Here is a 17,146-nt window from a genome sequence, read left to right on the forward strand (position 1 = left end):
ATTAAGATTATACAAGAGTCATGCATGTGAGGATGGGCAATGGGATGTAAACTGTGGAAAAGTGATAAATTCTCACTTTTCTGTAAAGTGGTGGTCACGACACCAGCTGGGAGGCAGCACAAAGAGAGTTAGAATCTGAAGGCTTGAGACACACTTTAAGTGGAACAAGATAATGAGAGAGGTCTAAGAATACAATATGTGGTACTATGAGCTACATAGTAAAGTACTTTTACTCAATAATCACCATGCCTCAAGAAAATAAAACAAAGAAAATACAGGCTATGCAGCTATTTTGAACACAACAATGATATTCTGGGATATTTAAACTATATCACTGCCATATGAAGAATAAAGCAGTTGTTGAAAAATGCTATTAAACTAAAATGATTTCATTACTCAGTATTTTCAAAGGAATTATTAGTCTTGTGAGATAACAAAGAACAAACATTATCTCTTATTCTTTCATTCTCTCAACAAATATTTATTATGTACTCTCTAAAGGAAATATGCATTGTTGAGCCAATATGCTATAAATCAACCACACCTACAATTTTTTTAAAAATTTAAATGAAATGAAGTTAACAGGTTCAAAAGAAACAAAAGTCTACTCAGGTTAAAGGGTCATAGGCAAACTAACATACTCAATCTGAAGTTACCATTTCTAGGAAGAATGCAATTTAAATGGACTTCTGCTAAATGCTACACGGTTGATAAACAATAGTGTCAAGTTAAATTTACTTATAATCTACAAACGTTTTAGATAATTGCTGCCTTTTATTTTTGATTAGTAATATTCTAGTGAAATTGTGACTAGTTGATAAAGTTGTCCTTTCTTCCAAAGGGAAAAATTGCATGGCAATATAGGAGACCTATCACTATGAGTTAATTTATCTTCAGAAAAACTTAGTGTTTTTCTTTTTTGCTGTCAATATTGACAAAGTAAGTTTTGAGAAGGAAAGGAACTAAGGCACTATTTCCAAAATTATTTGATTATGAAAACTAGTTATTCAAAATTAATTTTGAAATTGATTATTAAAGGATTTATATTTTTTAGAAGTATGAATACTTTTGTAATCAAAAATAAAACTAATCTTAAGATTCTTACATGTGAACTTCAACACGATATGAAAGTCTATTTTAAATGAAGAGTTTGAGGTTCCAACACAGTAGCTCATACCTATAATCCCAGTGCTTTGGAAGGTCAAAGTGGGAGGATCACTTGAATCCAGGAGTTGGAGGCTACAGTAAGCTATAATTGTACCATTGCACTCCAGTCTGGGCAACAGAGGGAGACCCTGTCTCTAAAAAAAAGACAACAAAACATAGATAATTTCAATAGTCTATAAATTGGCAATAAAACTAAACTTAAAAAAAAAATTCCATTTGAGCATAGACTTTGATAATGAAAATGCTCTGGATTTAATTAGACCTGAAACCAAGTGTAGTTTAAATTATCTTTCCTGAAAAGGACACTAACATGCGTGCTTTTAATATGAAAGTCTATTAACTTCTCACTTTATATTATTAGTTCTAATGTTGATGCAATTCAAGTTTATTGTTACCAGGAAATGTAGTCTATTTTTTTTTTCCAGAGGCTCAATGAAATATTTGCTTTTAGCTTATTTTATAGCAGATACCTTTTACAATTATGGCTACTTCCTTTTAGAATTTAATGCCTTGTTTGCAAACTTTAAAAGAAAATTAAAGTCAAGAATATGTTATTAATTAAAATATTATTTTGTACCCTATATATTTGCTCCACATTAAATAGCATGACATAAACTTAGAAATTAAGGTTTTATATTGAAATACTGTCTGCCAATAGTTTCACATTAAAATAAATCCAGAAAATAATTTTTCAAAATTTTCACCCACATCCCTTCAGTTAAGAGGTTTTTGATGGGCATTGATTGATTTTTTTTTCTTTTTTCTTTTCTTTTTTTTCTTTTTTAAAAAACTGTTGTCATGGAAGGCAAACAACTTATTGACTTCTCTTCCATACTTCTAGGTCCCACAAATCACTGTTCAGGATTAAGGTTTTGTGGACTGAATCACCAGATTGAAATATAAATATATGTAGCTCAGAAACAATTTGAACAATTTAAAAGTGAGGTTACATCTACTTGGGTAATTATAACAAAATTTCATTTTATTAAATATTTTCCTAAAGTATTTAAATATTAAAATCTACCTGCAAAAAAACGTAAGCTCTTCATCCAGTCCCTGAAATGCTGCGTTCGTTTCAATTTAGAATCCAAATTGTTTGTCCTTCTGGAGCACCTGTAGGGAAAAAACCGGTCTCTCTTCTTTGGGATTGGCTGTTGCCATGGATACGCTTTGTGTAGACTCTATGGGCGCTGTCTTACAACGAAGCCGAGGAATCTCGCTGCTGAGGGGTGAGCCGGGGCCTCAAGGCAGGGATTCCTGTTGGGGGAGGTGAAGCAGCTGTGGGAACTCAGGACGAGCCGGGACACTCTGCCTGGCCAGACTTCCAGGAAAGGGAGAGACCGCGGGTCGGGAGATGGCTGTCCGGCTCTGAGAAGCTCGAGGCTCCCTTGGGGAGCTCATTCAAAACTTAAAGAGATGTCTTAGCTAGATAGGGACATTCGATGGTTACTCACTCACCGCTCCGCACAAACCATTCTTTTCTTTCCTTCCTTCCTTCCCTTCTTGTCTCCCTCCTTTCCACCCATTCTTTTTCTGTCCTTTCTTTCTTTCTTTTTTTTGTTTTTGTTTTTTTTTGGTAATATATAATGTATATGAACCTTATAAAGTAGATTTCTCTCCCTTTTCTTTACAGGGGTTGAAGGTTGTAGTTCCTTAAGCTTTTCTACTTTTGACAGCTTTAGTGAACTCCAAACGATTCGTTATCAACTTAGAGCACTTTAATGCAGCCCATTTACAGTGAGACCCATCTGTGACTGCACATCATATACAGTAACCACTAACTACAGGTGGCTACTGAGGACTTGAAATGTAGCTAATCCTGAGATGTGCTGCAGGTGTAAAACACACAACAGATTTCTAAGAATTACTGTCCAAAGAAAGAATATAAACTCTTTGCCATGATATTAATAATTAATTTTGTGATTACACGTTGAAGTATTTTGGATATGTTGGGTTAAATAAAATACATTGTAAAAATTAACTGCACTTGATTCTCTTTTGTTTTTAAAAAGTTGCTACTAGAAAATTTAAACTTGCTTAAGTGCTCAAATACGTAATTGGACCGGAGCGATCTAATGAGCTAGCAGATGAATAGAGAGGGTCATGGTAAAGGAAATGACTTACCTCCACCATACTCTCCTGCCTCTCTTTCTACATAAAGTTTATTATACCTGTGCATTTTACTTTGTAAGCATAGAAAAAAAAATCTAACTTTCCTTCTAATAAAGCCTTTTAAATGCACTTTGAGTTCAATTGCAGGATAATATTTTGCCCTGGTTTGGAGTTTCATTTCATTTTGTTTTCCTTTTCTTTTCTTTCTTTCTTATTTTATTTTATTTTTTATTTTTGAGTGAGTGAGGGAGAAGGTTGTGGGTAGAGTTGATTTTGAGATGATTGAATAGAGTGAAAGGAGGAATTAACGAAAGGGAAAGAGGATGGAAAGAAGGAATGAAGAAAAGAAGAAGACAGGTGGGAAGGTCAGGCTCTTGAGGAAAGAAAAAAAAGAAGTTTAAAGTAGTGTCACGAAAAATAGAACGATAGCTGACTAGTACGTTTTCAAACCTTTTTTGGGATTCAGACCAACAGTGAAAAATAAAAAAAACCCAGAACATTAATAAAAACACATATTACATTGCAACTCATGCATACATACATACATTTATATGTATTAATCACTGAAACAAAAATTTTATAAACAATTCTGATCCCTATTATATATAGTGCAATTATATAAACATATAAATCAAGAGTACTATGGTACAGTTACAGTTGATCATTTTGTAGTCAAATTTTAAAAAGAATGATTGAAGAGATAAAACAATGTTTGGTGTAACCATAATAAGGTGTGATAAAAGTTTGTTAAATTAAAACATGTCTAAATAAATATGTTGGATTGGTATGACAAATTAGAGAACACATAATTTTTAGCGACATATTAGCCTCTTCATTTTTTAAAGCAGTTCTGTGCTTTATTATGAAGAATAATGGATGATGATGATGCAAAGCTCAAAGCAGAAATAGAAGCTGAATTGGATAAACTCAGCATTTCCTCCTTGGAAAAAGAGGACATTGAGAGTGATTCAAAATCAGAAACTCAGAGTGATGATAGTGATACAGTAAGTATTGCACTTTTGAGCCTTTTAACAGGAGTAGGCTTTTCAGGAGAAATATTACTTTTCTCAGGATATTTTTATATACTCCTCATTTTTAGCAGCATTGTTATAAACAATTTATATAAATATAAATTATATTTAATATATATAGTCACCTGTACATCTTCATAAAATTGGGATTATTACATATATTTGTATCCTGATTTTTGTTTTTACTTGTGAACATTTTAGCATGATTAAATTACATGGGAAGAAAAATGTATATGAAATCTTTTGACATATCAAAATGGTTACTTTTGGGAATAAAACAAATTATCCTTTTATTTATGTATTTTTACCAATGTTTATATGCTTACAGAGTTCATTCATGGATTTATTCATTTATACCAATATCCTTAATCCAACTGGAATTTATTTTCAGGAATGTTATGAGATGTAGAACTAATTTCAAAGTCTCCTGCACATATTGAGCTAATATTTCCAGTGTCTCTTGTTTAATAATCTACCTTTTCTCAATTGATTTGTCATGTGTCTTGTTGATAGTTATTGTACATATGATCTATCCAAGGCTGTCTATTCTTTCATTACTTTGTTCATTGTTTTCCTACTGTTGTATATTTTTAAATATTGAATGGATCAAATTCTTCACATTGTTTTGTTATTATCAGATCTTAACTAAGCTTTTTTTTAAAAAGAAATTTTTAAAAAAATTTCAGAACTTTATGTTTTATTAGGATTGCACTAAACCTACCTATTGCATTTAGAGAAATTAATATTGTTACATTATTATGTCTTTTATCCAGAGCTAATTTAAATGAGACCAAAAAAGTCTGAAATTTTTTATTTGAATATGAAATCTAACAGAATAATGAATTGTATTATGTTATACCTTTTTATATAAAGGAAGAAGAAAATTTTAAAGCCCTTCTGTTTCAATTAAGATACCTCACTATTATTTATATCACTTAGAATCAATGTAAATATTATTACCAGGGGAAAAAATTATTAACTAAGGATTTAGAGATTGTGAACTATATTTCCCAGGACATAACAACAATCTCTATAATCCAGGTTATTTAAAATGCTTCTTAGTTAAACAAGAAGTAGAAATCTCAATGCAGGACAGATGTCAGAAAAATAGAATTGATATTTTTGTCGCTATTTTTAATACACTACTTTGTCAGGACTCATTTTATGACATATAATTTTACATGCTTTTCTGTAGTACTAAGAGAAAGGTAATATTTTCTCATTATCTTCTGCTGTTCATTCTCAAAACTAAACACTAAATTCCATTAATTAAGATAGAGAAAATAAAGCTGGCTGTAAATCCTAAATTCAACACATGAAAACACAGTATGGCAGACGATATTTATTTTTAGTTAAATGAAAGCAGGTGCATATCATGTTCTTCTATATAGAAACATTTATATTCTTTCATTCATGCCATGCTTGAAGTCCCTCAATGAAGTGTTGTCATCATGTAGATATATGTAACTTCAAGATTATTATTAAAATTGTTCATAGATGCTTCAACTATTTTGTTGTTATGAATATTATTTATTTGCATTGTATTTTCTCACTAGTTATGGTGTTTATGGAGGAAGAAATTTAATTTTCACATTTTGCATATCAATATATTTAGCTATTTAGAAAATTTACAAATCAATTTACATAGGCTGTAATGGTAGATATTTTATAACAGTGCACAAATGTGACTAAGTTTGTGTATGATAATCACAAAGCCAATTTTGAATGGAATAAATAATTATATCAGGTATTAGTTTGACATTAAATATTTTGAAAAAATAATCTTGCAGTTTTGATTAATATTTGATAAAATTTACTTGAAGTTGGAATTAATCTAAAAATATATACAACTATTGAGGGCATTCAAAAATAAACAGCCTCTAATAAAATTAATAGAAGTGATGTGTAGGTAACTCTTTTCATTTGTTTTCTTTTTTTTTTTTTTTTTGAGACGGAGTCTCGCTCTATCACCCAGGCTGGAGTGCAGTGGCCGGATCTCAGCTCACTGCAAGCTCTGCCTCCCAGGTTTATGCCATTCTCCTGCCTCAGCCTCCCGAGTAGCTGGGACTATAGGCGCCCGCCACCTCGCCCGGCTAGTTTTTTGTATTTTTTAGTAGAGACGGGGTTTCACGGTGTTAGCCAGGATGGTCTCGATCTCCTGCCCTCGTGATCCACCCGTCTCGGCCTCCCAAAGTTCTGGGATTACAGGCTTGAGCCACCGCGCCCGGCCTTTCATTTGTTTTCTTAGAGTTTTCTAGAAATGCACAACCACCTGAAAATTAAAAGCAAACTTTAGCCAAATATACTTGTCTGAACTATGCTGTTTGTGTGGAACCCTTTTACTTCATTTACATATTTTGTTCACATTTTTGATGTGGAATGAAGGGTCCAAAATTTGACACATAATTTTGATAATAAACACTTTCACAGTTTCTTGTATTATTCAAATTTTTAGGATTCGGTTGAATTACCAGAATCAGTTCTTCATTGTATTAACATCATAAAGAACAGGAGTACAGCTGTTGAAGAGCTCATTCTTCAGGACCTGGAAGATACTGATATTTTAAGTAAGTACTGTTTTCATCTGTCTGGCAGATAAGCTTTCTGTACATATGAACAAATTATAATTTAGTAAACTCACTTGCTTATAGTTCTTATCTCTTACTGTATACATCTGTATACATTTAGTGTATTTCTAATATATCTACTGTATATTGGACTGTTGGGTTTAGTTCATTCTTTTTTTTTTTTTTTTTTTTTTACTATCTTTCTTGGGTCTTCAGTAAATACCATCAGCATTTTGTTTCCACAGTTCTAATTAATACCAGACATCCTTTTATTTTATATTAAAGAAAATAAAACTAATCAATAGACTGTTTTAGCAGTATCAGTATATACATCTTTCTTTGGGAAAAGTATAATCATTTGTTTGAAAAGCCCAACAGTATATTGCTTGAACTGTGCCAATTTGCTTCTTGGAATTGTTGTAAGACTAACGGAAAAATCGAAGATTTAATTAGAATTAATCTTGGCTTGGTTTATAATGAGAAATGGCACCATTCTAAATGTTCAACAAGACCATTTTTGTTGAATAATATACCTATTTTTAAAAATGACTTAGACAAATATTTAATGAAAAAAATATTCATGATATGTTAAAAGCTATTTTAAAGTTAAATGGCATTTATGTAGGTATTAGTATAAATTACAATGTAGATATTCATATTCATTCAACAAATATTGCTTTGTGATAGAATGTGTTCTAGTCACTAAGAATACTGCAGTGAACAAAACAGACAAAGATTCTGCTCCTCTGTTTTAATGTTGCAGTGTAGGCAGACAGATAATAAACAAATATGCAATATTTCAATAGTGATAACTGCTATGAAGGAAAAAAATGTAAGAAGATAGAGACTGCCGGGCGCGGTGGCTCAAGCCTGTAATCCCAGCACTTTGGGAGGCCCAGACGGGCGGATCACGAAGTCAGGAGATCAAGACCATCCTGGCTAACACAGTGAAACCCCATCTCTACTAAAAAATACAAAAAACTAGCTGGGCGAGGTGGCGGGCGCCTGTAGTCCCAGCTACTCGGGAGGCTGAGGCAGGAGAATGGCGTAAACCCAGGAGGCCGAGCTTGCAGTGAGCCGAGATCCGGCCACTGCACTCCAGCCTGGGTGACAGAGCGAGACTCCGTCTCAAAAAAAAAAAAAAAAAAAAAAAAGAAGATAGAGACTGGAGTTTGCTGTTTTAAATAGTCACGGAAGGTCTCTATGACAAGGTCTCTATTTGAGCAATGAGTTAATGAATGTAAAGCTGAGCCACGTGGTTATCTAAGAAGTCTGTATTCTGGAAAGAGGGAAGTATAAAGGCCTACTGAGTGGACTTAATGTTTGAAAAACAGCAAGTAAACGTTTCTGGTTGTATCTGAGAAAACAAGGGATTAGATGATATAGGGCTCTTCTAAACCATTTTGTGGACTTTGGATTCTATTCTCAACATATAAAAAATTTCGAGTAAGCAATGACAATATCTGAATTTTATTTGGAATCAATCATTCTGTTGACTGTGTAGAGAATATGCCTTGAGGTAGTCAAGCTACTACAAGACTATTGCAATAATATGTTAAGAGATGAGAGTGGTTTCAGTAGACATGAAAAAATATGGTCATATTCTGGAAATTGTTTTAAGGTGGAAAGAAAAGTATATATTGGTGGACTGGTACAAAATGAAGAGAGGAAGGTGGCTCCAAGATTTTTGTCCAGAACACCAGCATGAATTGCTATGTAAAGATTTACTGTATATTTTGACAGTGATTATCTATGGTTGAATTATTAGGAATGTTAATGACATGTTTTGTTTATTTTTACTAAGGTTTAAACAATGAACATATAAATACATTGACAGTTATACAGCCTATTTATAGTCTAATTATGAAAAAGATAAAAGAAAACACAATTGTAGAAATTAGTTACATGAATTGTGATACAACTACAGTTACAGCAGTGGTTTAGAAAATTATGAGATCTTGTATATGACTCTAATGTAATCTAATCTAATCTGATCTCTAACAAGATCAAACAGAACAGAGCCTTATAAAAGATATTTGACAATCTCAATGAATAAAATAATTTTCCCAGAAAATTTAAATTAATTTAATTATTTAAAATGGTTAATTATTTAAATTATTTAAAATTATTAAATTTATATTAGTAGAATTAATTATTTTAAAAGTATAAATTATTAATTTTAATTTATTAAATATTAAATTAAATAATAATTGTTAATATTATTAAATTTATTATTATAAGTTTATTCATTAAATTATTACTAATATGTATTATTTATTAAATTTGGATTTATTGAAATTTAATTTAAATTATCCTGTATAATAATTTAATAATTTACATTATATATTCATTCTTACATAAATTATTTAATTTAAATTATTTGTTACATTATTTATTGCACAGGATGATAGTTTAAATTAAAATTAATTAATGATTTTTCAAGAAAAATTATCAAAATTATTTGAAAAAGTGAAAAACAATTAAATCAATAATATGGCAAAGAGGTGGAAAGAGATTTCTCAAATGTTGCTAAACTAGGAAAGATGTTAAACTAAATTCTTAACAACCCATTAAGGAGCAAAAATACTTTATTTCTAAAAGCTATTATTTCAGATCAAAGTTGCATAAGCATAGCACAAATAAAAGAAACTAGGAAGCTAGTTTCATTTATGAATATAGATGTATTGATCGGGGTTCTCAGTTGTAGAGAACAGACACTAGCTACTTTATGGGCAGTAAAATTTTTTGTTTATTTTTATAAAGAGAGATGTTCTGAATATTTATTGTCGTGAAACAAAGTTAGAAAGTTAAAATAATTTATTATTATACCTTTTGGTTCTGTTGGTTGACTAGGCTCACCTGGACAGTTCTTGCTTGGGTTTTTCATGCACTTAAAGTCAGATGTTGATTAATTCTGTAGTCATGTGACGGCTTGACTGGATTAGAATTCCAAAATAGCTCATTAAAATGTCTGACCATTGACACCACCTGTTGACTGGAGAGTTCAGATGTGGCTTTCAACTGGAGGCACCTACATGTAGCCTCTCTCTGTGGCTTTCACTCCTCAGATCATGTAGATTCTGAGAAGTGTTCTACAGCAAAATACCAAGAGACCAAGGTGGAACCTCGTAGGGCTTCTTATGATCTCTTCTCAGACATCATGCGTCATTTCTGCCACATCCTGATGGTCACACAGGGTCAGCCTGTGTCCTATGTGAGAGGGAACTAAACAGGGTATGTATACCAGTAGGTATGATTCTTTGGGAGAAACATCTTTGGGGACTATCTACTACAATAAGTAACCGAATTATTAATAAGACTGAAAAAGCAGTCTCTAGTCTAAACATCCAAGGTGTAGAACAAACCCCACACATATATCATAAAACTGGGCTTCATCAGAAGCTGCTGTCATACTTAAGAAGTTCAGAAACATTAATCCTCTACTATACACTCTTGTCTCCCAACTCTGAGCTCCCTCTACCACATTCTGGCTCATAGAAATAAAAATATCATCACCTGCCTCCCTTTAGACATAATATTTTATGAAAAAAAGAGTTATGTAAATATATTTATGAACATAAACTAAATGCCCTCTCAGAAATCTAGCTGCAAAGGTATCTGGATGATGTCATTTTTTTTTTCTTTTTGACCTCTCACAGAGGAAAGCTTCCCAGAAAGGTAGTGAATAGGTGTTAAAAGAAAATGTATCATATTTGCCAAACTAGGTGTGAATAATCAAGTTAGCCAGCAGAATGGTCCTCTGTAAAGTTAGTTTACTATTACGAAACATTACCATGTTATAACATATTAATTGAAAGAAAGAAAATAAACATAACTACATCTGCACACATAATTAAAAATTACAAAATTCAACAACTCATAAAATAAGAAATATAATTCCTCTTCATTTACACGGTAATAATTATAATTTTTAAATTAATATTTTTATTAAAATGTGTTCAATATCTTGTGCAAGGTCATGTCTGGTTTGTGGCAGATAAAATTGAATTTTTGTTGATTTCTAATCAAGGTGCCATTGCAATATCAAGCAAGGCATGTTTCTTTATGCCTGGGAAATGAACTTCAGGCACGAGAATATGGAAAATGATAGAGTCAAAGCACTTTAGAAATTTATTACTTTTATTTTTAGAATAAAGGGAGCAGATTTCCTCCATTGTTTATTCTTAATTATTTTTCTGTTATCTTGAGTTACTCTTACTGATGAACAATATGCCCTGATAGAATTTGAGATTAAAAATTAAGAAAGGGTTTGAAATTTTGAGATGTTGTGTTGTATTCTAATATTGGAAGTTATATATATATATATATATATATATATTCTTTTTCTAGGCCATAGTTATGGAACAGTTTCTAATAATCATATGCATTTAAGGACAGGACTATCAACTGAATATGAAGAAAGCTCAGAGCAATTAATTAAGGTATATATTCAATATTTGACAAAATATTCACTATTACAATTAGAAACTTTCTCTCTTACACAAGATTGATAATTCACTGATTTAAATATTAAAAATTTAATTATTTTTAAGCAAATCATCTGTGGTTTTATCGTTTCCTCTGGCATATGATAAAAAAACAGTCAATTTTCAATCTTTAAGAATATTAAAAGTGGTGGCTTGAGCCATTTATACCTGGCAATTTAATGTGCATGTCGATAAAATAGAACTGTATTACACAAATTTTGTTGTCTAAAAATTCTGAGGAAAATAATGAATATATTCTAATTTGCTCTTCTTAGGAATGTACTATGTTCCAGCAGAGACTTTACAGAAAATTTAAATTTATAATACTTTATAGCAGTTTTTAGAAACAAATAAAAGAAAAACTTACTTAAAAAATAAGAAGAGCCTTAGCAGTTTATTAAGCTAAAATCCCACAAATGTATTTAAGAGAAAGTCTCTCCTAAAGATTCACTTCTTAGATTGATTTTTACCTCTTATTTTATCCAACTTTCTCTCCTTTTACCTATTTCTCCTCCCTAATATGTTTAACATAATTTGAAAGTTGCTTATACATCTCTTATTCTTTTTGAATGTTTTACTCTATTGAATTTTTTTTTGTAATACTTAAATTTGAAATATTAATTTTAAATTATTATACTGTTACTTCCTTGGAATACATAGCCTGTATCTTTCCAACTAAAGTATGGTGAAAATATAATTATGGAAAATAATTGATATAAATGATGCATATATAATTTAGGTTAGAGAATAGTTCTCTTTTTCATCATATAGAATATATAAAAAGTTTGTCTATGTGAACAGTCACTACAGTGAGAAAAACAGAAATATACACACACACACACACACACACACACACACACACACATATATATATATATATATATATTTTTTTTTTTTTTTTTTTTTTTTTTTTTTTGAGACGGAGTCTCACTCTGTCGCCCAGGCTGGAGTGCAGTGGCCAGGATATCAGCTCACTGCAAGCTGCGCCTCCTGGGTTTACGCCATTCTCCTGCCTCAGCCTCCCGAGTTGCTGGGACTACAGGCGCCCGCCACCACGTCCGGCTAGTTTTTTGTATTTTTTTAGTAGAGACGGGGTTTCACCGTGTTAGCCAGGATGGTCTCCATCTCCTGACCTCGTGATCCGCCTGTCTTGGCCTCCCAAAGTACTGGGATTACAGGCTTGAGCCACCGCGCCCAGCCTAAAACAGAAATACATTAAAAGGAAAACATCAGTAGAAATATTTTGAAGTGATTGCCAAGCAGTTTAATTGAATATTGTGGAATAATATTAAATAATATTAAAGACTTATTAGAGTTCTGAAAAACAAGGAGGGTTACTTATGCTTGCATGGAAAAACTTTTTTATTCATTGTAAAGAGAATAATTATCAATGTACTGCAGATTTGTATTTGAGAGAAATCTGAAGCACATTAAAATTCTTGGTATATACATGTAAATATTTAATGTATTACTAAAATGACAGCTTTACACTCTATCTTGATTTTTTTAATCATTAGTACTCATTTAACCTCTTAGATATTATCTGAAATAGAAAAAGAAGAATTTATGAGAAGTAAAACCAATTGTGCCAGTCCTGATTTTGTTCCTGAGCCTATTCCTCATGACTTGCCTATGGATGAACATGTTTTACCAGGTGGACTAAATCGCTCAATGAGATGTTTGTTAATTTTTATATGATTGATTATAGTTATCTCAAAAAATTTGGACAGTTTTTTTGTTCTTTTAATATTTAGAAAAACAATTACAATATTTGAATATTATTGTGCCTTTGCTATACTTATTAAATTACATATCATCATAGACTTTTATGCCTTCTAAATTTACTTGATTTAAATATTTTTTCTACATGTTCAGCTGATTGCAGTAGATTTCACTATCCCTGACTTTATTTAGTATCTCTTAACTATCTCTTAACTATTTCTTAATGACACACACACACACACCCAGACACACACACTCGTGGATTTTATTTTTATATTAAGTTTTGTGAAATATTTTAAGTCAACTTATGTGACTTTATTCACTTCAGGGAAATTTCTATGTCTATTCAACAATGCAACAATTTCTATTGCTGCATATTCTCGCTTTGGGAATATGTTGGCATTTTTTTAAATTTTAAAATTACTTTTATACTTTGAATTAGTTTTGACAGTTTTCATCTTACAAATAGTGACGTTATTTTTCTTCATAAATCCAGATGATGCTGATATAAATTTTGGATACTGTGAAGTGGAAGAAAAATGTAGACAGTCTTTTGAGGCTTGGCAAGAGAAACAGAAGGAATTAGAAGATAAAGAGAAAGAAACTCTCAAAGCTCAGAGGGATAGAGAAGAAAAACAATTTCAAGAAGAAGAAGAAAAGCGACATTGCTGGATGAAACAATTTAAAGTTGAAAAGAAGAAATTAGAGAATATTCAGAAGGTATTTTGCTTTTGTTTTTCATATATTTTTAAAATCAGTAGCTACCTCTGAAGAATATCGATATTTGGATTGTGGTGCAGATTGAGCTTAATAGTATGGCTTTTAATTATTCTCTGATAGAGGAAGAAATTGACTGTGAATTAACAGTATTTAATATGAGCTCCTTGATTAGTTTTTATTGAAATTCATTGGAAGTTCAGACACACTTTTGATCTTGGGGGCCGATGGAGTCTATGAAGTTTCAAAGGGTCATCCTGGATAGTCTGAAATTTACAATACAAATTGTTGTTTTTCTTTATATGCTTCTAAACATTGGAAAAAGCAATGAAAAATTCTTGAGTATGCATTAACCTTACTATGTGGTCTGGCATATGACACGTAAAACATATTTAAAAGTAGTTCAACCATTTAGGGACAGTCTGTGCCCCACCTTCGTAATTAAGCTACTTCCTTGAACTGGAAACTTTTTGGTGTAAAGTTTTGTACTGTTTTTATTTCTGTCGTTTGTGTTGTTGGTGTCGTTTTCCCCCTAGGAGAGCCACACAATCAGGTCATAGTAGTGGTATATCAATATTGTGAAACTGGTGGAATTTAGGACCCTACTTGCAGGTCATCAGAACCTTGGAATATTTGGATAACAGGCATGACTGACTTCTCTCTCTTTCATGATTAAAGTTGATTTATACATTATCCAGAACTCGCTGGGTTTGAGTGTTGCATATAAAGAACATTAGCTTGTTCAGCATTTTTTTAGTCCTCCATGTTGAGTACATTTCATTTCTTACTGTGTAGAAAATAAACACACTAAAGGCTGGGCACGGTGGCTCACGCCTGTAATAACAGCACTTTGGGAGGCCGAGATGGGTGGATCATGAGGTCAGGAGATTGAGACCATCCTGGCTAATATGGTGAAACCCTGTCTCTACTAAAAATACAAAAAATTAGCCGGGCATGGTGGCGGGAGCCTGTAGTCCCAGCTACTTGGGAGGCTGAGGCAAGAGAATGGCATGAACCCAGGAGATGGAGCTTGCACTGAGCCAAGATCCTGTCACTGCACTCCACCCTGGGCGACAGAGTGAGACTCTGTATCAAAAAAAAAAAATAAATAAAGAAAGAAAAGAAACACATTAAAATAAATTGTAATATTGTAGAACCAGTTATGCCATGGCTTTTTCTAATAGTAAGATAGGAATCTTTAATTTTCCTTTAGTTATGTTTTCTTTCCCATAGACCAGAGTGACATAGTCATTTCTGAGATCAAAAGCTTTTTTTAAAAAAATCCAAAATAGGATTGAGTATAATGTAGATTATTGGAGTAGTATTTGTTGGTTTGTACTAAAATGCATAATTGTTATTGTTAGTGGTATTTTCAGATTTTAAAAAAATCTGATTTCAATCCTATTAAGCAAAGTTTTCATTTTTATTTGTTTTATAGCCAAAATTTGCTGACTGCCTTAAGGGCAAAGCATTCAGCTGTGGGCTTAAATGATGCAAAAGAGATCTAACACCAAATCCCACCCTCAAAGAATTATAACTTATTTTTTGAAATTAATTTGCAATTTATCATATAATTATGATTTAAGAAAATGCAATAATATTAGGTGTAATGAATTCCTAAATATGTCCTTCATTATGCCTTGGAACTTAAACGTTTACAATGGGACTAGCCCACAAGTTTATGACTGACTCTAAATATATAATTTACTCTCTTTCGGTAGTTCTTTCCTGGGTTGTTAGCTGCCTCTCCATTCCCCAAAATAGCAATCATAAATCTCTTAAGAATTACACTCAATTCCTCCCCCCTCATTATTAGCAAATAATCATATAACTTTTTTTTTGCATCAAATACAAACTTTCTCTTTTAATTCCACAGCTATTTAGTATCAATATCTGTATTCATCCTTTTTAAAATTATTACTGGCTTTCCCTCCTATCCCAGTAAGAAAGATTTCTTCCTTCTGCCAAAGGTTAGCTTTTACTCCTCTAGTTTATATTTTATCATTTTTCAACCTACACCTGCTTTTTCCATATGCTGAAACACTCCTATCATCTTCCTCCTTTTTTATTGTTTATAAGCATGTTCAGTTTCCTCCCATCCTAAAAACAAAACAAAAGAAAAATCATGAGATCATTCGTATATTTTTCTTTAGCTGTTCTTTGAATGACTTTTTAAAGGCTGTGTATAATAGGCTTCTTAAAAAGTGGTTGTTTATACTGTATCATTTTTTCATTCTCATCCAATTCTAATCCTGCTAGGTTTTTTGCAGCATTACCACACTGAATGAAACTGTTCTTGAGGAAGATAACCAATGACTTCTATATATTATACTCACACGTTTCTTTCAGCTATTTTGGCCTCTGTAGTATTTTATGCCAGCAAAAATTTGATGGTTGACCATTTTACTTTCCCTTGACTTCTGTCAGATCACATTGTCTTGATTCTCTCACATCTTTGGCAATTACTAGTTGATATCCATTTTAGGCTTCATTTTCTCTCTCTGTCCTTGTGTTTTCCATTATGCTGTTCCTGTATTGCTATAAAGAAAATGCCTGAGACTGGGTAATTTTTAAAAGTGGTACACACTTTTAAATGACCAGCTCTAACGTGGACTCAGAGCAAACTCTCACTTATCACCAAGGGGATGGTCAAAGACCTTCATAAGGGACCTGCTCCCATGATACAAACATCTCCCAGCAGGCCCCACCTCCAACACTGGGGAGTAGGGTTCAACCTGAGATTTGGGTAGGAAGTAACAGCATGGATTCTATTTTTGTCCCTTTCTTTTCTTACTTCATATACCTCCTCTCTTGATAATTTCATCTTAATGAATTCCCTAATGTGTCCTTTGCTATGCCTTGGAGCTTAAAACAAATGACCATTGATAACCAAATCTACAATTGTATCAAAACAAGGTAGCCTACGTAACTCTCCTACAAAAACTGCATGCTCAGAGAACTTTGTGTATCTAAAACTGAATGCATTGTCTTGCTTTCTGAGTAGCTCTTCCCTGGGAATCTTAATTTTGATAAGCCACATTATCATCATTAGTCCAAGATAGAAAAATGAGGGTAATGTTTTATTCTTCCTTCTTTTTTATTACTATCTTCCTTCCAATTATTGTATTAGCCATCTTCTCATCCATGTACTTTACAGCTCCTTTGTAGTTCAAGCTGCCTGAGGGTCTAACTTGGGATATTTACTATATTCTCTAATTGGTCTCCTTATCTTTGGTCTTACGTTTGTCACACTTATCCATAGCACTGTCAGACAACTATTTATTTAAAAATATGTTACTTCCATGCTTAAACCTCATCAAAAATTCCCATAGCTCATATAAGA

General features: G+C 32.1%; 1 protein-coding gene across 1 annotated transcript in view; it reads left to right on the top strand.

Annotated features, from left to right (window-relative positions):
- Window positions 1-2,309: 2,309 nt before the first annotated feature.
- LOC115900015 (leucine-rich repeat and IQ domain-containing protein 1) overlaps window positions 2,310-17,146 on the top strand; it is a gene marked incomplete at its 3' end in the record, with an annotated part of 37,291 nt that continues 22,454 nt past the window's right edge. The window contains exons 1-6 of the mRNA XM_030939555.1: window positions 2,310-2,396; window positions 4,128-4,283; window positions 6,766-6,877; window positions 11,228-11,319; window positions 12,901-13,018; window positions 13,583-13,806. Of these exons, the coding sequence (XP_030795415.1) occupies window positions 4,152-4,283; window positions 6,766-6,877; window positions 11,228-11,319; window positions 12,901-13,018; window positions 13,583-13,806 (678 nt within the window). The remainder of the gene's footprint in view (window positions 2,397-4,127; window positions 4,284-6,765; window positions 6,878-11,227; window positions 11,320-12,900; window positions 13,019-13,582; window positions 13,807-17,146) is intronic.

The sequence above is a fragment of the Rhinopithecus roxellana genome, chromosome 10, assembly GCF_007565055.1.
Source record: "Rhinopithecus roxellana isolate Shanxi Qingling chromosome 10, ASM756505v1, whole genome shotgun sequence".
Classification (NCBI taxonomy): domain Eukaryota; kingdom Metazoa; phylum Chordata; class Mammalia; order Primates; family Cercopithecidae; genus Rhinopithecus; species Rhinopithecus roxellana.